The sequence below is a fragment of the Oryzias latipes genome, chromosome 10 (genome assembly GCF_002234675.1).
Source record: "Oryzias latipes chromosome 10, ASM223467v1".
In the NCBI taxonomy this organism is placed as follows: domain Eukaryota; kingdom Metazoa; phylum Chordata; class Actinopteri; order Beloniformes; family Adrianichthyidae; genus Oryzias; species Oryzias latipes.
The window spans coordinates 7,518,447-7,543,094 of NC_019868.2; the positions used below are offsets into that span (position 1 = coordinate 7,518,447).

Consider the following 24,648-nt stretch of genomic DNA (forward strand, 5'->3'; position numbering starts at 1 on the left):
AATCAAGAGTGAGCTTGTTGGAAGTCCACATCCCTATCGCTTGAAAGCGGGCTACACAAAATTTATCAAACGTTTCAAGCATATGGCATGGGGGCCAGCGGGCAACAATGCTTCAATGTAGGGATCTTATTGGCCAGTTTATAACTTTAAGAACTTGCAACAAAGAAAAAAAAATTAATAAAAAATCAGGATTAGCAAGAACATGTTAAAAAGGTATCAGAGCAAGAATGGTTATTCTGATAAATATAATGACTGAGTAATAGCTGTTTATTTCTCTATTGAAATCTATGGGATTTTGGTTTCTTGGAACCAACAGCTACTTCCCATCTGGAAAGCCAGCGGGGAGGGGTCACTCAGTTCAGTTCTCATATACCAGGGACTGTATTCAATCAAAAGATTCTCATTTTTGTCCTCTGAACTGTTTGGGTTGTAAACCAAAAGTGGAAAAAGTAAATCAAAACTGTAACTAAATGGAGACAAGATTGAGAATTAGATGTGTGAATTTCACATTGTTACAAACACTGCATCCACAGATGCAATTTGCTAAAACACATGCAGTTCAATCAAATAACACAACCCTAGAGCTGTCTTGCATTAGTTTATTTAAAATGAGCCGTCCCACCGACTCTTTGTCACGTTAGCCAACTCTGGAAAAAACACATACAATGCACCATTTTTAAAATGAAACATTTCTTGTTTTGTAATCACTCTTTAAGCTCAACTGTGAAGAATCTGCAAAGACGTCAAGTGTGCATTGCTCGTTTGGACAAGCCTCAGAACTGGGGAGTCAACTGTGCCGAAGCTCGCTATGTTATTCTTATCCTCGCCCCACCTCGAACGGTAAATCTCAAAGATTTTCAAATTCTTGGAGTCATTTTTTAAACAGCATATCACAATAAATGTAAACTCAGAACAGTAAGAAAAATCATTTGGTGGATCTTTTTGTCTTTCATTGAATTATGAGCACAATCTTAAACCTTTGTCTGAGGCACATTATTAAACAAAAATAATTGTGTGTTGGTGAACACAATATTAGCAGAATGATTCTTTAGAGAGGGGGTTAGAAGTCACTGATGTTGGACAAGAGCCTGGTTAATTCACCCATTGTGGCGGAAGCTAACACAGACTCTCACTGTTTTTCAGAAAAGCACCAAAACAGCTATTGAACTTGGCCGAACATTTGCCACAATGTTCTCTGACATTTCCTTCAGAGAGAAGCTTTTAGATCCAAGGACCCAGGACGAGTTCAAGCAAGAGCTTGTGAGCCAACGACGCCAGCTCTCTGAAGTCAATGCAAATACCATTGTGGAAGAGGTGGAAGAGTCTGATCCACGGAGAGGAAAACCGCTTGAGGTGGGCATTGTGTTTCAGTCGGTAGAGAACCTCCTGCTATACTAACTGGCCATATGACTAACAGGTTGACGATAAATGCCAAGCAGCATTAAACTAGAAAATTCAGGAGGACATAAATCTGTTTAACAGAGCTCATTCATTATATAAACATTTACTCGACTAGCTGCTTGGTTTCTCCAGATGTGGAGACCACCCTCATATTTTCGGTCTCCACCCAGGCATATAAAGATGTGGCGCAGTAAAGCTGAGCCAGATTATCCGAGTATCCTCTTTCCGCACTCTATTAGCCCCGGCCCGGGGAATGAAAGCAGCTGGGCAACAGACTAAAAAAAGCTGCCAAGCCTTCCTTGGAGCTGAGGGCAGAATGTGTGAAGCCTTGTGCAATGATAAAGTACTTCATTATGTCTGGATCTTAAATTAAGAGGAAATGTGTTTGCAGCAGGAGGTTGGAGAGAAGAGAACACACAGAAATGCTGGCAAAGAAAGCATGTGTTTGGGCTTTAAAAGACTGCACTTAACAACAGGTTGTGGTGACACCTGATATCCTGAGTGGGTTGAAAACAACTCTTAAATGTGAGTGTACTGCTGCCAAACAAACCATTACATAGACAAATCCATTTTGCTTTCATCTAAGGAGACATATAGTGCAACTTCTAAATAACTGATGATTAATTACCATCATCTTTATTAGATAAAGAGACTCATATTTAGGGTGTCAACTGATTTTGGAATACAAGGATTCTTTTCAGTTAGACTGTTGCTAAGGGAAGTCTATTTTTGATGAGGAAGGCAGAAGCTCTTGTTGATCTAGATCTTTTATCGGCTTCAGCAATAGGTTAACTTTAGGTAAATTTATAATTCAAAGAGGTTCATTGTGTCTATAAATTATACTGCGAATTTAAATTATTTTTTTCAGACACTGGTTTGTTTTATAAAACGTACCGACATGTTTCGGTGAAATACCTTCCGCCTTCGTCAGGGTCGTCATCAGGTGGTGGTGTGTGACGTCTTTAAAAACAGATGATTGTGACTGAGGCGGAATCAGTCACCTGTCAAACTTTGACAAGTGACTCCGCCCCTTGATGTGGTGATGTGTGAGAGAGCAGGAAGGCCCCCTCATCCCAATTCCGCAACACAATTTACTGACAAAAAGAAGGCTTTCCCATGGGCGACCCACTATCAGCCACAATGTGCAGCTTTTTCATGGAGGACCTGGAAAAGAAAGCAATAACATCTGCACCGGAGCACAGCCGTCCAACCTTGTGGAAACGCTATGTCGATGACATTCTGGAAAACATCAAAGCAGGAAACACGCAAGAGATCACAGACCACCTGAACACCATGGACGATACGGGACAAATCAAATTCACACATGAAGAGGAAAAAGATAACTCCATCAACTTTCTGGACATAAACATCACGCACACCGAAAATAGGGACATAAAAATAAAGGTATACAGGAAACCAACTCACACAGACCAGTATTTATTATGGACCTCAGAACATCCTACCACTCACAAAATATCCGTCGTCAGAACCTTATTTGATTGTGCAGAACTGTTGACGGACAGGGAGGACAAAACGGAAGAGAGGAAACACATACAAAATGCACTAACCAGGTGTCAATATCCTCATGGGCAAAAAAGGGACAAACACAGGTGGAGCAGAGGAAATGCAAGGAAGTAGAGAAGAAAATCTGACGAAGAAATCAGAAAACAAAGGAATGGTTACATTGCCGTACATCAGAGGAATAACAGAACGCATCCAAAGGGCCATGAAAAAACATCACATCAGCACCCCAGTCAAACCGTATAAAAAAGTCAGGCAAAACCTGGTTCACCCAAAAGACAAGATCGAAAAAAATAAGAAATGCAATGTCATTTATGAAATCCCATGTCACACCTGCAATAAAACATACATCAGAGAAACAGGACGTACCTTCATCACGAAAAGGGGGGGCTGAATGCGAAAAGGAAACAAATAAAATACTAACAAGAGCCAGACGACAACAGGCAGTACAAGAAAATATGAAATCAGCCATAATGGACCACTGCAAACAAAAAAACCACATCATGGACTGGGAAAAGGCCAAAGTCCTCCGCACTGAAGACAACAGACACCGCAGATGGATCATGGAGGCGGTGGAGATAAGAAAGCGAGCCCACACTTCCATGAACAGGGATGAGGGGGCCTTCCTGCTCTCCTACACCTGGAGCAACATCCTCCAGCAAAAAACGGACATCAAGGGGCGGAGTCACTTGTCAAAGTTTGACAGGTGACTCCGCCTCAGTCACAATCATCTGTTTTTAAAGACGTCACACACCACCACCTGATAACAACCCTGACGAAGGCGGAAGAATTCCACCGAAACATGTCGGTACGTTTTATAAAACAAACCAGTGTCTGAAAAAATTAATTTAAATTCGCAGGTAAATTTATGTATAATGATTTTATTCAGAGGTGAAGTAGTCCAAAAATTGACATGTTTTAAGTAATAAGTATTAGTCAATTGCCTGCGTAGGGGGTTAACTTGTACAGGTACTGCAGGTTTATGGGTTGTCCTGGCCCGCATGGGGTCGTGGAGAAGAGCGGCCGCATCATATGTGGAGCGCAAGTGTGTCTTGCAGTTCCCGTAACCCTTGTGCTATCTTAGATGACCCCACTCTTACATTGACGTGTTCCCCCTACCATGACAAAGGTGGAAAGATTTCATGCAATCCATGGACACCAGTGAAGATCACAAATCATTGAAGAAAACGGGTTCAGCGCACTGTCTAGTGGGTTTAGATGACCCAACTCCCAACATTAAAGTGCCTAGGATAGCACAAGGGTTAAAACTCGTGTGGCCACGTCATGGGATGTCATAAAGATGAAACATAAATTTGTTGTACATGTGGTAAAGGTAATGTGAAGTATTTGTAAGGATAATGTACATTTTTTCATGATTGTTAGATGTCCTCATTTCTAATTTTAAGGCTGCATGCAAGAGGAACATACTTATAACCTGTACAACCATAACAAGCTCCTCCTAGACGGTTTGGAGGGGGTCAGAAAAAAGAAAAATCTATATGACACATCTGCATCTCACCTATTTCACCCTTACTTAGTGTTGCGCGTTGTATAGGTGTTTGCTAAGACCTGTCGCCTGCAGCCTGTCCATACAGAAAAAGGTGCATGAGCTCAATCAGCCTAATGGGCCGACGATGATCTTATATTTTGTGACCCGTGCAGGTTTGCCCACTTTTAGTCCATAGACACCCATAAGGGTATTAACTACTCAGATACAAAATAGGAAATTAAATAAAGAAGCTCATAAAATATTCGAGAAAAACTTTTGCTGAGGCAGTGAATGCTTTAAATTTAAATTTGTCTTAAACAAGCAACAGGGGTGGTCTGTTTAGATTTAAGTGAATGCATACTGATTTGTTGTCCAACAGGTAACCTAGTGGCTGCCTAATGAACTGGCCTGTCTCCAATTATTTCTTTAGATGCATTTTCTCTGTAATTTTGTTTATTTTTTTTGTTGATATTGTCATGTTTGTTAGCACAGAACACAACACTAGGTCTTTAGGTTCAACAGAACATATGCAGTGTTCAGGCATGTGTTTCTTTGTGAACCAAGTACCTAAAATGTTCACTTGTCTTGTATTTTACAGTGCAGAGACTTCTTCAAAGCTGGCAGAGGCGTATATAATGACCTCCGCCGCAGACTGCCCTTATACCCCTCAGACTTCACAGATGGTATCAGCAGATTGTAGAAAAATCTGTTTTTCCACTGTTACTGTTGTGGGCTTTTACATGTTTGATGGTCCCTTGTAAATCTTTGAAGGCATAACTGGGAAGGACCGTTGTCTAGTGAAGTACATCACCACGGCAATTTTCCTCTACATTGCCATTCTGCTGCCTGCTATTGCCTTTGGCTCACTGAACGATGAAAGCACCAGAGGAGAAATAGGTACAGACTTAGTTATTGTTACATCATGTTGCATAACCTCCATCAGGAATAGCTATTTAAACTTGCAAAAGGTCAAAGTCTGTTCGATGAATATTGTCATGTGAGTTATATTTTGTTCTCCTACAGATGTTCAGAAAACTATTGTTGGCCAAAGCATTGGAGGAGTAATCTATTCCCTGTTTGCTGGTTCACCACTCGTCATCCCTCTGACCACCGCACCATTGGCTATCTTCATAAGCAGTGATTTGTTTTTTTCAATTCTATCTATCCACTTTTTATCTCCTTGTTTCCAAATCTTTATCTGTCACCATTTTATTTTGTATTTGTTTCCACAAATTACAGTAGACAATCACAGGTGTGGATAGGAAGATAGATTGACTGGTAAACCAAGATGCTTTCCTTCTGATTTTATAATCTCTTTACAAAAACTGACCTTCACTCAGTCCGAATCACTGCAGATGTCATCGGTCTATTTCATGTCAATATTTGCTTCCTGCTCTTCCACCTTATCAAAGTGGAGAGGTTTGAGTGCCAAAATATTCACACAGGCCATTTCGCATGGAGTCCCTCTATGAAAATTGGTACTGGAGGATGGGTCAGACTAAGGGCAACTCAATGCATTTATGTTTAAAAAATAAATAAAGGCAAGGATTTAACCCAGGCGAAGGTCACTGGCACCCCACCTCGGATCTACGTCTGAGTAAACGGGACATCTGGGATAAGCTGGTGGCCACGCCCAGATCACCATCGGCAGGATTCTGGTGCTGTGTGGATCAGGCAGCAGTCAAGGGGCTTACAATTTACAGCAATGAGTTGGAATAGTTAAGCAATCCTTTGATCATTGACCATAAATTGAAAGAGGGCGTACTTACTTTTTCATTGGATTGCTGTTATTGTATGGCTAAGCCTAAACCCCTGCAGACAATTGGCAGTAAAAAAAACAGCAACGATGTGCTGTGTAGCGTTTTCCACCTTGACCAGTTGAACAAACTTTTTATGAAAATGTCTCGCGTTTGTAAGATCTTGTCTGCACCTTTATTGTGTTTATTCCGCAGTTATCAGAGGGATCTGCGATGACTACAATCTTGACTTTGAGGCTTTTTATGCCTGCATTGGTTTATGGAACTGTTTCTTTCTCGTCCTTGGAGGTTTATTTAATGTCAGCCTGTTGATGAAACTCTTCAAACGGTAAATACACTATAACACATGACTTATCTGCTACTTTATTTACTATTAAAAAAATAACATTCTGGCTGGAACTAAAGTCAAATTAGTAGTGTGGTTTGGTTGTTTTCATGGATTTTGCTTACACGAATAAAATCTGTGGTGGTGTTGCCTTGAATGGGTTGTTATGTCTGTGTGCATAAAAAAACCACCTTGGATGAAATGTAAGCACTCACAGCCACATTCTGTTTTCATTCGCTCTCATCCCCCAGCTCCACAGAAGAAGTCATTGCCTTGTTCATCTCCATAGCGTTTGTTGGAGATGCAATTAAAGGCACCATCAAAAGTGAGTCCAGAGAAGACCTGATTACACACATCTGATTTTTTGCATTAGGAGCTAGATCACATTGCTGTAATGGAGACAGTAAAGTCAATAATGGAGCTGAAGCTACACTGAGAGTGATGTTCCTTCAAAACTTTAGATTCTTCTTGTTATCTTTTATATTGAAGTAGATGCTTTAATGCCTCTGCCTGTCCTCTGTCCTCCTTAGTTTTTGATCACTACTTCCATGGGCCCATACTGGCAACCACAAACAGCTCTGCAGTCCTGCAGCAGATTAATGAGATTCTGGAGAAGGCTAATAACCAGACGCCACATCTCACGGAGCATCATAAAGGGGACATGTCACAATTCGAACAAGCCGAAACTCAAGTGTTGGTCTTTCTGCCGGAAACGTTGGTCATCTGCACTAGAGAAAGGCCAATTCTCTGTCTGCTGCTCATGCTGGGGACTCTGTGGCTGGGTTATGCCCTCTACCTAATGAAGAGGAGGTACAGTTTGCTCACCCTTTCTGTAATGCAAACCTTTTTCAGTCAAATCCTGTCACAAATTACTTACTTTACTTTTACATAACCTTAAAATATGGGTGACTTAATCAGGAAAACTGTTTTTTAACTTAAAAAAAAAGCTAAATTAGTCTGCAGACTGCATTAAGGGAAGTTATGTTTGATGCATGCTCTGCAAGATGTGAATTTCTTCTTCTGTTATTCTATTCTTCAGAGGACTAACTTAGGAAAATAGGAGAGTACTTCTTATATAAACGCATATTTTCTGTCACTGATTCTGATTTACCTGTCAGTAGCAGATCTGTAGAGCTTGTTTACACCACTGGATCCCATTGATACAAACCAGGGTTAGTTCAAATAAGTTTTTTTTTTATTATTTATTGTAAAAACTAGTAGTATAACAAGTTGTTTACCCCTTTAACAATACAGCTTTAGCTCCAGTGTTTATATTTTTTGACTGCCCCCACGCTTTAATAGTTTAACAGAATTAATGTAATTGCAGGAGATTTTAAAGCAGAGAAAATCAGTTTTGGGCTGATATGCAACACTTTCCATTAGTGAAGTGCTTACTTAATCAATGTAAAGCAGCGTGTTGTTTAACTTAGATGTCGCCAGATACATCTCTGGTGTTAAAGGGTTAATAGAGTGAACTTCTCTTTGCTAGTACCTGAAGCTGCAAGCTTTACTGCAGACAGCTGTCTGTGGGAGGGGCTGAGTCACTGGCTTCAGTATGAGCTGATTGTTTGAAAGGATTAAAATCTACATGTCTCACTTTTTAGACCTCCATATAATAACATAAAATAATCTTTGCTTGTAAGGTTAAGTACTTTCTTGTGAAACAAGAGCTAGATAACCCAGATAGGTAATTAAAAATATGATATTAAAAATTGCTTCAGTTAAAACACTTTAACAAGGCACTTGGTAACAATGTGTAATGGATATACTGTGTAAATAAAACTCATCAAAAATATATGTTGCTTGAACCTACACTGGGGTTAAAAAATCGGGAGGTGGTTCAATTTAAAAAAAAGTTGAGTATGTATTAACATTTTTAGCCCAAGTTTTCCATTAAAATAAGTTAGGTGAGGAGACATTTTGATATTCATCACATGTGCATGTTTGCCTGTACATACATGAATGTATGTAAGCTCTTAGGTCAAATTAATGTTTATAAGGCAAGTTGTTGCTTCTCTTTTCTTCTTAGCCCATACTTGAATGACAAAATCAGAGAGGTGGTGTCTGACTGTGCTTTACCCATCTCTGTGATGATATTCTCCTTCATTGGCTCTTACCTGTTCATTGACATACAGCGTGAGTACAAATCCCACCTATAAAGATGTTAGTAAAAGACATAAACTGGTGATGTCTTTAATGGGTTTCAAATGTTGTTTTTTAGCAGAAAGAAGAAAAATCCTTTTTCTGTTATCTGTTTTTTTTTTATTGCCTGTCATATTCTACATGAAAGATTTTGAGGCGATCTGACCTGGTCTTCAAACACATCTTCATGCCAAATCTTTTCCTTTTGTCAGTCCCTGTATTTAACGTCCATGATGGTCCGGTCTTCAAGTACCCTGAGTTTGAAAAGCTGTCGGGAATGGCTGTGCTGAGTGCGGTCGGGCTTGGTTTTCTCCTTGCACTGCTGATCTTTATCGACCAGAACATTGTCATTTCACTCACTCATGTCCCAGAACACAAGTAAGACTGCTTTTGTGTGAAAAATATGTACTTCATCATAAAATGTTGTCCAGTTGTAGTTCCTGAGTGAAAATTAAAGGTTTTTAAATATGAAGTTCAACTGACACACCACTTAAAACATATGTGTGTGTACACAGGTTGCTAAAAGGCACAACGTTCCACTGGGACTTAGTGCTGACTGGCTTCATCAACATCCTCATGTCCTGTCTGGGGTTGCCATGGATGCACGCTGCCTTCCCACATTCCTCCCTGCATGCCCGTCAGCTCGCCAAAGTGGAACACCACTTAGAGAATGGACATCTCCACTCAACGTGAGTGAGAATAAAACAAAAGTGAACACTAAGCCAGTCATGTCCTCCCCACCTCACAGCAGTGGGGTCACTTCTCTCTGTCTCTGAAATAGGACAGGGGGGGGGGTAACATGCTTTTACTTCCCATACTTTAACTGGTTGTTCAAAAAAATAGCAAATACTTTCATGCTTTTTTTGAAGCAGATAACTGAACAATTTTTCACATCATCCTTATTATTGAAAAATGTGGCAATTTTTTTTTACTATTGTAGTAAATTTATTATCTACGGAAGCCTTAATTACCGTAATACCATTTTTTTGCATGTTTTCTCGTGATAATATCTACTATGACGTTATCACGTGATATTAAGATAGTAGATCTCATTACCACAAAATAACAAATTTTGTTATGTCGTGATAGCGAGATAGAGAATATGCTTTTGTCATTTTTCTATCATCCACAGAAAAAACAAACCAGTTTGTCAGAGAAAAAACACCAGAAGAACTGATCAGTTTATAAATGAGTTAGTTCTGAATTTATTGGTCATAAACAACATTCAATTCAGTCATTGTCATTTACAGAAAAGGTTGGCCCAGCTACAGCTGCACAGTTCAGTGCAGTTCAGTGATCCTGCGGTTGTTGTCTATTTCATCAGTAACTAGATAATGGGGACCAGGCCGTCTCCGTGGTTACAGAATGATGTATGATTGTTTTTCCTGTGTCTACAAGCAGATATGGTCATCAATGAAAATCCAATTTTCAGTGTTTTCTTTCTGATGAGAAAAAATGTCTATTGGTCCTGTTAACTAAAAAAAAATACTTGTTTTCTGGTGAAAACGAGACAGTAGATGATATCACGAGAACGTGAGGTAGAAATAGGCCATTTAGAGCTTCCAAAAAATATTTCTTCATTTACATTAGTTCTGTATTTTCTTGGGTTCCTTTGTTGACAATTTTAAAATAATTTTGCAGAGTAATTCTAAAACAAAGGTATTACAGCAAATAAATATGTTATGTCCAAAAACATGCATGTCTAGGGCTGGATGGTGCAGTAACATGAAACACACAATGATTGCCTTTTAAGGTTTTTAATTGGTTATAAGGGAGAAGGGGAGGTAAGGAACCAAGGTTAGGCCAAAGGAAGGAAATAAATGGAACAAAACACGGCCTAGCTATCATCATCCTGAAACAAAGACAAGAAAACAAAAGTCTCACCGACTTATCTAAAAAGGGAATAAAAACAGAGGAGGTGGCACCAACCAATTTACCTCGTGTGCATAGCAGAAGGTAATCTACATGAGGTGTATAGGGTCCCCTGTCTTACCTATCTTACCTGTCCACAAAACCTCCCACTCTCTCCAGCAGGGAGAATGCAAGGAGTGCATGATCACGTAAACACCACTAACAGGCTTTTGGGGGCGTGAAAACATGAAAAATGTATAGGACATGCCTGTGTTTCACCTACTTCGCCCTTACTTACCCTTGCATGTGTAAAAGTGTTTGCTACGATCCGTCGCCGTAGAAATGTGCATAAACATTTTCGGACTTCAGCAGTCTACGACTTTGATATTTCATGCAGTCGCCTACATTTGGGCCTCTGCATGCCCCATACAGGGTTGTCCATATTTTGCTCCCTTCATCTATTTCTCAGTTGCAATTGTACAGACTTTATTATAATGTAAATAATTTTTAAGCCTTGAATCCATCACATATAATTGAAATACTTGAGAGATTAGTTCTCTTTAAACAAATCATGTAGGAAACAACATGACTTTTCTTTTTCTGCGATCAATACATTTTCATGCAGAGGTAGCCAAAGTTTTCATATTGGAAAACTGTGTTTTAGTTGTGTCATTATGTTTGTCCCAAACTAAAAGGTCTCCCCCCCAACAGCATTGTCAGCGTAAAGGAGACTCGCGTAACCTCTCTGGTGGCAAATATCCTGATCGGCCTGTCTGCGTTCATGCTGCCCATTCCGCTGCAGTGGATCCCAAAGCCTGTCCTGTACGGCCTCTTCCTGTATGTGGCGGCCACTTCGCTTGATGGAAACCAGATGGTTGACCGCATGACCCTGTTGCTGAAGGAACAGGTGATGGGCGGACTTGCTTGTTAATTGCCCTTTTATGTCCTCATTTCCATGTGGCTGCAGGAGTTACAGTATTTGCACAAAGTGTGGCAATATCCTGCTGTTAAGGTAGCAAACAATGAGGATGAAATGAGTACTTGCCAAATATAAGCATTTTTAATCGATGTTTCAGTGGATGACAAAAACAAAATGTGTGTTTAAAGCAGTGTGTATTTAAAAGCCTTTCATTATCAGTCCCAAGGTTTCATAATAAATATGCTCATTTAAGACTGGAATGAATTTCTGCTCTCATGTATCTAGACTTCATATCCGCCCACCCATTACATCCGCCGTGTGCCACAGAGGAAAGTGCACTACTTCACTGCGCTGCAGATGCTCCAGCTCATCATTCTGTGTGCTTTTGGCATGTACCCCCTGCCCTACATGAAGATGGTCTTTCCCCTTCTGATGATCCTGCTGGTCCCTGTCAGGTGAGATGACCTGGGTCAACAGGGGGCAGAGCTGCACTGTGGGAAGCTGGTTGAAATCCAGCCTTTTTTTTTAGATGAAAAATAAGGAAGAAGTCTTGGAGACGGCGTTGTATTTGCACTCTGATGTCAGTATTATATTATTATTGGAAAAAAAAAAAATCAAACAGAACACATTTTTCAGCAGATTGGACAACACATCAGTTAACAGACAAAAGGGTACACCGTATTTTCCGCACTTTACCGCTCAAAAGTCTTGAATCTTTGCAAAAAATGACAGTGTTTTGCCAATGCATATATAGGGTGAACTAAACTGTGTAGCAAATGAAACATCCGTATCAGTTGTTGGAACGATTGTCGATTGAGGGCTTTCTGAGCTGATGGAACAACTGTTAAATTAAAAAGTTAGCCCAACAATTGATCACAATTTGATCTCAAACATAAAATAAAACTGTGACGTTCATAGAAATTTAGCCTTTTATACCCTTCAGTTACAGATATAGATTAAAACATTAAGGCAGTGTAGGTATAGTTATAACTTTTAACAAAAGAATATTGACTTACTTATTTGGGACCCAAGCCACCTTGGGGTAAACTGATGAACTGATCTGGCTCCAGATTTGTCTTTAACCCTTTAACACCAGTGGTGTTGCTGGTGACACCTAAATAAGACCGGTTCTCTGACCTATCGTAACTCTTTGATTGTTTATGCAAATATCATAAATAAGTTATTTGTGACACAGAGAGGGCTTTAAGTCAACAGTTTATGTTATTGAAGCATTGCATAATAGTACAAAGCCGCTTTTCTCTGTGACAGAATCAACTGATTTACGTTGATTGTTTAAGTACTTCCCTGTTGTAGATTGGGGGGCAGCTTCAGTGGAATCTGAAGATGCTTTTGTCCGCTTCAGAATCCAATGGAATTTAGGTTAATTGCATTAACAGTTGATTCAAAGAGCTAAATCTCTTTCGTTAAAGGGGTCAAACAAATGTCAAGACAAAGGGGTTAAAGAGTTTTATGTCTAAAGATTTTTTTTAAACTATGATTAACTGAACTAAGATTAGAACCTTTTTTGACCAGTTTCATACACAAGACAGTTTTTTCTCTAAAAGCAGTATCCAACCGTTGCCTGTTTTTTGTGTTTTATTTCAGAACTGGTCTGCTCCCTAGACTGATCGATGCCAAATACCTGGACATCATGGACTCCCAGTACATATAAAAGGACTAAAGATGTTAAAGGGAAGGGAATAGAAACACATTATTAATGCAATGTTTTTGGACTACAAGATTTTACTAAAAGCACATTCTGATGACTGCAAAAATATGCTTCTTCATTTATCCTTATGGATTCATACCTGTAACTGGATTTTTTTTTTAATTACTACAGTCCTGCATCTTTTTTATTAACACCGGTAGTTTGAGATCACATAAACATGCAGATGAGTCTGACTCAGGCTGTCCAACAGGCAGACAGCTGTCTGTGTCACTAAAAGTTTAGTGTACAGGCATAAAACGAACAACATAAAACAACATGGTTGAAATAAAGATGGTCCACCAAAGCATTTTGTGACATTTTGTGCACTGACACAGTACATCATCAGAACCCCCTTTATGTTGCAATTAATGGTAAAGGTTCAGTTTTAGCTCCATATTTTACAGGTAAGGTTTAATGGCTGACGAAGTATGCATTTTCGCCTTTTTAACGCAGGCCATGGAAACCGTCCTCCACGGTTGCTTCCGTGAAGTGCGTTAAAAAGTGATATTGCATACTTCGAAGGCCATTAACCTCGCTAATACCATGGTCACTTACAGAAACAATAAATAATAACCAGCTTTTAGTCCTTAATTCCTGTTTTTTTCCCCCCGATTTGGATCGCTTTTCTCACAAAAAGCAGACTATTTGTTACGTGGTGCAGCGCACCTCCCCTGCAGTCAAGATTCAGCAATATAAAGCTATATAAATATCCTGATATTTCCGATGGGTTGAATAACCCTTGTGCTATCTTAGATGACCCCACCCTTACTTTGACGTGTTCTCCCTACCATGACAAAGGTGGAAAGATTTCATGTAATCCATGGACACCAGTGAAGATCACAAATCATTGAAGAAAAAAGTTTCAGAGCACTGTCTAGTGGGTCTAGATGACCCAACTCCCAATGTTAAAGTGCCTAGGATAGCACAAGGGTTACAGCATCAGTTCAGAGAGAAAGGAACCGATTATCCTGCAATGTAAGCATACATATCCTCTTGTAGGTTATCTATAATTATTTTTATAGCGAACAAATAATTCGCTTTTTGTAAGAAAAGCAATCCAAATTGGAAAAAAACAAGAATTAAGGACAAAAAACTGGTTGCTATTTTTTTCTTTTGTAAGTGGCCATAGTATAAGTGGGTTTATGGACTTCGAAGTATGCATTATCACTTCTTAACGCACTTCGCGGAAGAAACCATTCAGGCTTCCACGGCGTACGTTAAAAAGTGATAATGCACACTTAGTCTGCCATTAACCCTTACGTATTTGCTAAATGTTGAAAGAAGAAAGAACATTTTAGAGACGTATTAATTACTTTGTTGAAAAATGTTCACACACATAAAAAGTTCTGATGGGCATATTCGAATACCCAGAAGAAAATGCTGAGGTGTTTTAACTTCTGAGAGATTACCTGCCAACTTTGAGTTGACGAAATGCAAACCTGTGTATTTTAAAAGTCCACACTCAGACACAGTCCTTCCTTTCAGGACATTAAGGGAAAATGCAAAAAAGAAAAATGTGGATTTTTGGATGCACCCTTCATTTGTTCAGTTATCTGTGAGATTTGACATCATGGGGTTGTCCAGCTGTCAGGATAGAGTTAGGCCGAATCCGAATTGCTTCATCTATTATCTACTTGCTCACTATTAATTCAATTATAGAGGCATTGGAAGCTGGAGAGGTGTCTTAAAGTATTTTTTTTAAGAACGAGCAGTATCTACCTAGGGCTGACTTAGCCCTAGAGTGATGGAAAAAAGCATTTCTTTAAGTGGGTGTGCTCTGAAGCACAGACGTTTACATATAAATATTATGTTTTTGTTTTTGCATGACTTATTACAGTTATAAAACAGATGTTATGTATTTTCCGAGCACTGGCAGCTACGTGCTAAAGTAGATGATTGGCGACTATTAATGACATCATCAAGCGCTGTCTGAATTTAAAGATTTGTTTTTCCATATCTCTCCGCTTGGAGGGAAGCAATTCGGATTCAGCCTTAATGTTTGTTTCCCATAAATGGTCCAAAATGTTCAAATCAACTCCAGATCAAACCCCTATAAAGTCCTTTCTTCAGATGATTCCCGACCCAAAAATAACACAAAATGATGGATTACAGTTACAAATGCACACAGGAAGAAGGGTATGTTCTGAGACATGTTCTATGGTGTAATAAAACTAGAGTGGAACTATTTGGCATAATGACGACAATACATTCGAGCAGGCTTGAAAGAGATGCAAAGAGACCTAAAGACTTGGGTGAGCTGCACCAGAGCAGCCAAGAGAAAAGAACCAACATTTAAGAAGTTCTGCTAAAGGTTTGTGGAAGCACTTTCCCTTCAATTATCCTTTTTTGTTGTTGCAGCTTTTAACCCTTGTGCTATCTTAGATGACCCCACCCTTACTTTGACGTGTTCTCCCTACCATGACAAAGGTGGATAAAGGTGGAAAGATTTCATGTAATCCATGGACACCAGTGAAGATCACAAATCATTGAAGAAAAAAGTTTCAGAGCACTGTCTAGCGGGTCTAGATGACCCAACTCCCAATGTTAAAGTGCCTAGGATAGCACAAGGGTTACCAAAGTAATTTTAGCCATCCTGACTGACATCACAGGAAGGCTTATCCAATGTTTTGTTACACAGTAAGCAAAAACAGGCTTTTAACCCTCTTAAAGGGTTAAAAGCCTAGGGAGAACATGACAAAGGATCGGGTCATCTGGACCCCATAGGATAGCACAGGGTTAAAGTTTTTTTTAAACAATGTGTGCAAACTTCTGGTTTGAACTGTCCAGCAGTCACACTGATCTCATTAATGCTTCTGTGTAAAAAACAAACACAATCCAAAACGTTATGGTGATGACTGGTGAGTTTATTTTAGAAAAGAAAAAACAAACAAATAAATAAAGAGAGAGATCATTGTCAAAATTAATAATTATCCTAAAAACCAAAGATATTTGGGTGAGCAGTTTGGTACTAGGAAAATATCACTTTACTACATTAGAACGTATACAGTTAGTATTCACACTGTGAGTTTGCCTATTATGTATAGAGCTCTGAAAAAAAAGAAGAAAAAGCCTTATTCAAAATATAATTTTACAGAGGTTTTTAAAACACAAACTCTTAAAAATATATTTAGTTTAGTATATAGTTTGAGCACAAGACTCTTTGCCCCAAACAATCATGGATTCTTCAATTAGAGCAGTGCTTGTCAAATAGTGGGGCGCGCCCCCAGGGGGGGGCACGAAGCGATGCCAGGGGGGGCGCGCGGTGGTGGCGGTTTTAGGCACAGGTTTGTCCGGTGCGCAAATTTAACGTGGGGGCAGCGGTGACAGCGGCTCAGTGCTTGGAAAATAATCTGGTCCACTATTCGGTTCCTATTGTCTGTTCTGTCTGTCCGCGGCTGCGCGAGTGAGAACGAAAGGGGAGGGGTGGTGTGGGCCCTGTCTGCCAGGGGAATCGGGGCACGCGGACCACTGCTACCGCTGCCTGTTGCCCAAGATCACCGCTGCCCTTAGATTCCTAAGCTCATGCTAACAATGTCATTCTTTATGAACTATTGTAGACATTTTGATGACGTGTCTTTATTTTCCATCCATGTTTTCTTTGTCTGCCTGTGGTTTAGTTAGTGTCAGACAGACATAAAGACAGCAGGTAATGCAGGAAAACAGCTGCACTTTTATGAGATCAGAAATAAACAATCCGTCATTTAGAAAAAAAAAATCAGCACGTTTTTACCTATTTCTTCAGACTAAAAACGTTAAATATATTGGTGCTGCTGTGTTAATGTTTCAGATCAATTTAGATTTAATATTATTTATTGATTGAATTATTTTTTTCAGCATCAAATGGTTCAGTTGGTCAAAATGTTTCTAGTTTAAATAAGGAATGACAGATTTTTTTTATTTCAGGTACTTTCAGCTTCTTTTCTGTTTTAGACTAGAACAGGGTTTCTGTGGCTAAATAAAGTTAATATTTGTTGAAAGTGGATTTATTTTGCTTTTTTCTTTTGTTAGTGTTAAAAGATACAATTTTAGGTATACAAATTTTATAGATACTGACCTGATGTATTGTCACCGCGCGAGTGTGTCTGTGTGTGTGTGTGTGTGTGGGGGGGGGGTTATGGGGGGGGGGGGGGGGTCAGGGGGGGCGCGAAACATTTTCTTTTCCTAGGGGGGGCCTGGCAAAAAATAATTGAGAAGCACTGAATTAGAGCATGTTCCTTGTCTGTGAGAAAGTCCAGTTCAACTGGGCTTCATTACCAAATGTAACATTTTATGTTTTGTTTTTTATATCTTGAAAAAAAGATAAAATGTAAACAACTTCTTTTATGTTCACATCTAAACTGTTTTTCTCGGGTCTAAAGGCGTGACACCATTCTCCTTATGCAGAAGGAAACTAACTTCAGTTTGTGAAAATAGTAATAGATCAAATAGAAAAATAAATAAAAAAGTTCAAAACTTTACTTATTTCAATGATGAAGACATCTGTCTACATTTAAAATAAAGAGGAAAACAATTAGCAAAAAGTATGTAAAAAGGATTTCCCCCATTGTGAGGATGTGTCATCTCTCATCATCATCCTTCGCTCAACAATTTCAACACTAACTCACTGTATGTTTTTCATTTTACTGGGTTTTTTGTCATGTCGTTGTTAAGTTGAGTTAAATAAAACACTATTCTCCATCAGAAGAAAGGTTTTTTCATTTTAACTTTAGGCTGTAACACCGATTCCTGACTCCAAACATGCACACCCTTCAATTTCTAGCACTAATAAATCTGAAATCTACCAGTAGATGGCAGTAGAGACTAACATTCTGTTTTTTTCTGTGTTCACATGAGATGACAATTGGTGGACAAACCAATAAAAGAGGAATACATTCATTTCCTCTGTTGTCCTTTAAAAGCAACAGTAATAATGAAGTTGATGGAAGAGATATGAAGCATGAGTAGTTTTCCGAAGGTCAGCACCTGTATGTGATCAGTCATGATGTTCTCTCTCATTTGCTTCCTGCAGAACTACTTTTGACAGCCAACAAACATCTTTTTGGATTCTGCTCCTGCGTGCTTCCCACTGAAATCAGGCTGACTGTTTCTGTGGAACCGTCTGTTCTCAAAGAAGTTGTTTCTTTGGGCCAACAGAAAATAGAAAAAAAGTTAATTATTATTTTTTTCTTCTAAGAACAATGTAGAATCGTATAAAATCTGACCCAAGAAATTCAAACAAAATATTCCAATTAAAATGTGGTGAATTTAAAAGACAACTCCTGGCTTTGTAAACCAGAACAAACATACTTTGGTCCAGATCGAGTCCTGAACCTTGCGTTTGTTCTGTATTTAGACTGCCCTGACTAAAGATCTCTTCACTCATTGGTCAGGAATTACGAGGGCGGGTACAAAACAACGAGAGGCAGAGATTATGGTAGTCATCCGCTTTGCAATCCTTGTGGTAGTTCACTGATTCAAACTTTATATTTCGCCGACCAATTTTAAACGTCAGTGTCAGGCTCAACACTTTTTACTTGCCACTTTGGTCAGGTGGAAGCATGTTGCAGGGTGGCAAGAAAACAGCTAAGAAGGTGCACTGATAAGTGTTTAGGACATATAGATTGTCGGAAAAACAGTAAGAAGTAATGTGTGTCGCATAAAAAAATGTTTTAATGGCTCTGAATTCATCCGATCACATTTCCATGAGTTCTTGCGTCTCATCGTTTTGGTGTTATGGCATTACTGGTATTTTTAGAGAATTCTGCTAAAGAACCAAGGTAGGATGATGTCACAGCAGAACCTATTGGGAACAAGACACAGAAAAGCATTTAAGAAGCATTTTCAGTTGTGTTAATATAAAGGTTCTTTTCTGTTATAACACAACAATTGTTGCTTTATATTTGTCCGTGGTTCATTTGTTGCTTCATTTCTACCCTGTTTACTTTGGCTACGGTGGCCGTTTTGGTTTCATTTCTCTTCTCCGGGAAGGGAAATGTATTCAGAGTGAGGAATCTCAGAGCGAACCGGAGCTCAGTCCAATTGGAACCAACCGAGACCACATAGAAAGATGGGTCTGTCCCGGACCAGGTTCCGCTTGCAACAGATTCAACAAAAATGGCAAGCAATATTGGAGTTCTGAGCCAGATACCAGCTTGGACGAGGAAAGCGAAGACGCACATGGATCTAGTTGTTAACTGGTGGATGCATTAGAATGTAGCGGATCAGGGAGTTTGTGGCCCACTGCAACACAAACACAAGCTTTTTCAAACGGTATTTTTTAATTTTCGCCTGATTCACGATTCATTTACTCTCTTCTGAATTGTTAGGAATTATTCATCTCTTTCTCCGGAGCTCTTATTCCTTCCATCCATCCATCCATCCATCCATGTTTTATAATGTTCTTTTGTCAAAGCAACAACTTCCAAAAAATGTGTCCCTTTATTGAATATAGTAGCTGAAACTTTATTTTTTAGCACATTTGCAAGACATGTCTACAAAAGATTTTACAAACTCTTGCATTTCCATTTAAATTATACCATTTTATAAATACATATCATTACAAAGTTCCCATAAAAAATCTTCCATATTTATTTTCTCATTTTAAGTGTACTTATTTATTGTTTTAATCTTTGTTTCTTTATTTTTAAATATAAACACATGTGGTTCTCCGAAACGCCTAACTAGGTATTTCAGATCAATCCTGGGGTTTATCCTTACATCTGTAAAGAAAACATTACATTCATTTTAGTTGCATGTCTCAAAGCCTGCAGTATTTTTACACTTTTTTCATGAATGGAAAGAAATCAAATAATCCAACCATGGCAGGATCCAGACTGGTTTTACTAAAGGGAATTGGATCTTATGAGTAATAAAGATGAAGTGAATGTCACCACAGGTATATATTAACCTCCAGGTCACCAGAGAGGTGCTGACAATTAATTTGCCATCACAACAATCTGAATTTTCATCTGCTTGGCAGCTGTACAGAACACCTCTTCCTATTCTTAGATCTGGGATGAATAAATTCTGCTCATGTCTGTTCAGGCAGAGCCCTGCGTCTTCATTAGTCCTTTCCTCCATATGTCTAATGCTCTTTAGGCACCTGAATGCCCCTTCCCCTGCCACCGGTTCCCCCCACACTCCAGAGGTGTCACCAGCGGCATGTTTGTGCTCCTGACAAGCTGAGAAGACACGTAAACTCCAGAATTTCTCTAGATTGGCCCCGACACCAATCAGCTCCTGTCCAAGGGAGCAGGGCGGCTGAGAAAAATAAGCCGGTGCCCATGCAGTAACCGGCTGCTCTTATTTACTGCATGTTTAAACAGGCATGTGAAGGCATCAGTGCTGTGAAGCTTTGTTCACAAAACCGAACCAGAAAAAAACAAGTTGTGCCTTTTTCTGCATAACTGTAAGAAGAAAACTGTCTTTTTTACTGTTTCTTTGAGTCACATATCCAAAAAAACTAAACATGTGATCAACAGCACACCAATTTCATATTAAACAGTGGACACAGAAAAAAATGAACTGATTTACAGCCTGCCCTGGCTAATGCTAGACCGATGAGTCCTATGAGTCTGCTAGCCCTCACACATAAACCATCTTTGAGCAGAGAGGAGCAGAGCAGCCAAAAGGGTCTGCTTCACAAACAACAACCTCCAGTTTTTCATCGAAGCGCAAACAGACTCCCTTGAGTGGGCTTTTTATTGTCTAAGCTGCCAGTCTACATATATTACATGGAGGCAGGATGATGGAGAGCCTCAATAAGTTTGTATATGTGTGAAAATGTCACCTCTTGGGAGAGGCAAAACAAAGCAGAGCTATTTCAGAACTTATTTCACAAATTATAAGCTATTGATGGAGTTATTATTGAGTTGTGACCAACATAATAGCCCATTTCAGTAATTTATTATTATTATTTTTTAATAAATTATTTAAGCTAACTGACTCCCACAGCTTTCAAGATTGCTGGGAGTGGGGGACCGTCAAGCTGCCATTAATGGTCAAAGCATGTCTTGCTGCGAGGACTTCACCAAGTCTGTTTCTACACTTACAGACACGCTCATCCGTGTTTACGTAGATGAATTTCCCACCTCAGCTCCTCATGTTCAGTACACTCTCATTTAATCTTTACACCTCAGGTTGATGAGGCATTCACTCCAGGTGTGAGGAGTGACACCCCAGCGCCAGGGATGACGACCAATCAGACCCAAGAAGTCCTGTTGATGACACACACACACACCAACACACACCCACACACAAGAAACACTAAGATGTTCAAACATAAGCATAAACTATGTTCATGATGCTTTCATGGTTTTACACACAAACAAGGAGGATCAGAAGTTTTGTAAAGAAGTACACTAAAAACAGATTATGGACTCTTTTTATTTTACTTCACAGCATTACTTTATTATAAAAATATAAATAAAAAATACAAAAAAGTTAATAAAACATATGATTAATCAATTATTGAAAATGGTTAAATTGGTTGACTTTTAATGATACTACTTCACTTGCTCCAAAAAAATTGATAAGTTGATTCATGATTTTCCCTAATGTAACATAATTTTGCACATATTTTTAACTTTTGATACTTGATCAAATTTTGCTACGAAAATTTCTGAAACAGTGTAATGTCTATTTTACTGATATAGTATTTTTTTAAGAATATCAATGTGTCAGGTGGAGAGGGCTGGTGAGCATGTAGGACCCAAATTGCAGAGACGGAGGCACACGGTTCCAGGGCAAGGGGTTTATTAAACTAACTGAAAGCGCTGCAGAGCAGGGAAACAAAACTAAACTTACTGAGAGCAAAACATGGATACATGGCAGAAGGGAGTCAGGGAGGAGACGTTAATGGACCAGCACAAGAGGAAGGCAGAGACAAGACTTAAATACAAACAGAAATGACAAGACACAGGTGAACATGATCAGGAGAGATTGGGAAGTAAAACTCAAAAGCATGACATAACAGAAAACCTTTCAAAATAAAACAGAACTCAAACATGACAGAACAAGATGGAAAGCAAAAACCAAAACAAAGAAACCCAAACCATGACACAATGACTTTTATAAGTAACATAATCTGCATATATATTGGATACTTCATTGCCATGTTGATTTCTAAAAGTTAATTTTTACATAATTTAAGTAATTCATCTGTGTCATGTGCTTTATTGATAGTTCAAGATTCTTAATCCTGTCTGATAAAAGCTAAGAACCGGATAATGATAAATCATGTAAGAAAATGGTTACGGTAGAACAGCGGTGGGATTATATAAATTCGTTTCCTTCCACTCCCTTTCAAGCAATATTTATTAATATGTCTAATTATCCTAAGTTTGATTAGTTATTGTATGAATGTATAACTGATGATTGTATAGTTTTTGTGTATAATTCCTTTTTGATTACTTGAAATAAACCATTTCAAATCAAAATCAAATTAAAAAAAGCTACATTTATTACATTTGGGGCAGATGTAGTAAAGAAGTAGAGCGGTCGACCTCTGATCAGAAGGTTGCAAGTTTGGTTCCTACCTTGCCTGCCCATGTGTTGAAGTGTCTTTAGGCAAGGCACTGAACCCCACATTGCTCCTGGTGGTTACTGGTTGGCGCCAGCATTTGGTAGAGGAGCCGCCATCAGTTTGAACAGCGAAGAGGCAGAAAGACAAGAGAAAACCAAACAAAAGGTTTACAATGAGCATAATCTTTTGTAAATAAAGTATCAACATGATTAAAAAAAGATTGTAGGAAAAAAAGGATAAATAGATAAATAATTTATCTGGTTAACACTTCAGAATTTATTAACAAAAAATTACCAGGTAGGGCATCATAAAGATGACAATTGACCTTTCATTGTAGTGTGCATGCCAAAGACAAACATTTTTCATTTTTTGGTAACAAATGTAAAGCGATTATGATCTAACATTTAATGTTAGGCATTCATCAGAGAAATTGATCAGTCAGTCTATGAGAAGTTGAGTAAATGTATACTTACACACAGAGTGTATGCAAGCTTGTGTTCAACAATAAAAGCCGAGATGTCCTGAAAAAATGTGTTATATTGAATATTTATTTTTATTTTCTGTGCTTCAGGTTGTTTTTACTGCCTAATAGCAGCATGTCATCTTAGTGGTTTGTTACTTTGTGTTTTCAACTTTCTGGCAGAGCCTGTGTTTTTTGTCCTAATGTAATGCAGAAGTTTGTTTTTTTTTCTACAGGGCTTTTCAGAAAAATATGACAAGTTATCCTAATAACAACGGTTTTCTGTGTCTGTGCTTGTGCAGTTTCTCACTGTGTTTTTTGTTGCAGCAACACCCGCACCTCCCTGCTGTGCAACTAATAAGGGATTAGTATTCATTCATTAGAAATAAAAGCTTGACTCAAATGAAGGCCTGTTACTGTAAGCAGCGAGAACATAGTCTTTATAAAAAAATGTTGAGTCATTAGCAACACAGGGTTATTTAGAAGACAGCGGACTAGTATAAACATATCATGCAAATGTTAAAGTAAGAAGGCAAAAGATTAAAAACAGAGCATTAGTAATTGTTTTTAGAGGGACCAGGAAGACAATTCTGAAGCATGTCGCTTTGAGAAATCAGGCTGGCAGAAAGACTTAGGTGGTAGATGCTAAGTGTAAATATATCCATCAACCTTTTATGAATGTGCAATAAAATTTGAAAATGAAAACTGAGAATGGGTGGAAACTGGGAGGTGCTACTGGAGCTGGATGACTTGAGGGATTCACTGAGGCTTCAAAAGTTGAATATAACAAGAAATCGACCGCAAGGAAAGTTAGAAGCAGCCCTTTGTTCTGCATTAGTTGAAAAGAAGGTCCCACCTTGACAGCCATGTGGTGAACCCCTGTAACAGGGAGCTCAGGTCGGCATTTGTTTATCATTCAAACATACTCATGTCCACAGACTGGGTTAGTTCATTGAAAAGTGCCCTTTAGCGTTAAAAAATGTCTTGCTGTCACAGAGACTTTTGCTTACAGTCCCACTTCAATCATCTTCTGATCTATAGTAAAAGCATTCCCAGTGGTCTTTTAATTATGACTAATTAAGATTTTTTTTATCCAAAAAAAGAAACTTTGGTAATGTCATTTCCACTCCAGAGCATCCTCTTTTGTTGGCGCTGCCTTTGTCATCCTACCTCTGATGTTCCACACCTTGGTAGAGCATAATTACCATGGTACGCCACATCAGACCCAACAGATCTGTCCTAGGTGTAAAGGTTCCTTTTATGCACAGTTTTTCCCACCTTAGTCCAAATTATTCCATAAAACGAATGAATAAGTTGTGGCCATTTTTAGTGGATGCACACCTGGGCTGACCTGGAGAAATTATAGAGCACAGCCGTGTTGCAAGCTGCTAGTCCCAAACAAATCAATGTCCCATACTGCACCTGGTGGGGGTATTGAGGACTAAAGGCGGACACCGCAAAGTCGGTTGCAACACACAACCAATAATTGAAAACAAGTGATTACAACACAACCCAAAAGAACCAGAACACTGAAAAGAACCAAAAGTGAAACCCCAATCACTAAAGCAGAAAA

At 38.9% G+C, this 24,648-nt stretch overlaps 1 protein-coding gene across 1 annotated transcript in view; it reads left to right on the forward strand.

Annotated features, from left to right (window-relative positions):
• Positions 1 to 13,417, forward strand: part of LOC101168050 (sodium bicarbonate transporter-like protein 11) — a gene marked incomplete in the record, with an annotated part of 19,046 nt that extends 5,629 nt beyond the window's left edge. The window contains 14 exon segments of the mRNA XM_023958989.1: positions 717 to 840; positions 1,144 to 1,353; positions 5,010 to 5,094; positions 5,183 to 5,308; positions 5,435 to 5,548; positions 6,364 to 6,496; positions 6,745 to 6,818; positions 7,024 to 7,303; positions 8,523 to 8,629; positions 8,848 to 9,013; positions 9,151 to 9,324; positions 11,198 to 11,393; positions 11,691 to 11,860; positions 13,011 to 13,417. Coding sequence (XP_023814757.1) covers positions 717 to 840; positions 1,144 to 1,353; positions 5,010 to 5,094; positions 5,183 to 5,308; positions 5,435 to 5,548; positions 6,364 to 6,496; positions 6,745 to 6,818; positions 7,024 to 7,303; positions 8,523 to 8,629; positions 8,848 to 9,013; positions 9,151 to 9,324; positions 11,198 to 11,393; positions 11,691 to 11,860; positions 13,011 to 13,077 — 2,026 coding nt within the window.
• Between the last annotated feature and the right edge of the window lie 11,231 nt (positions 13,418 to 24,648).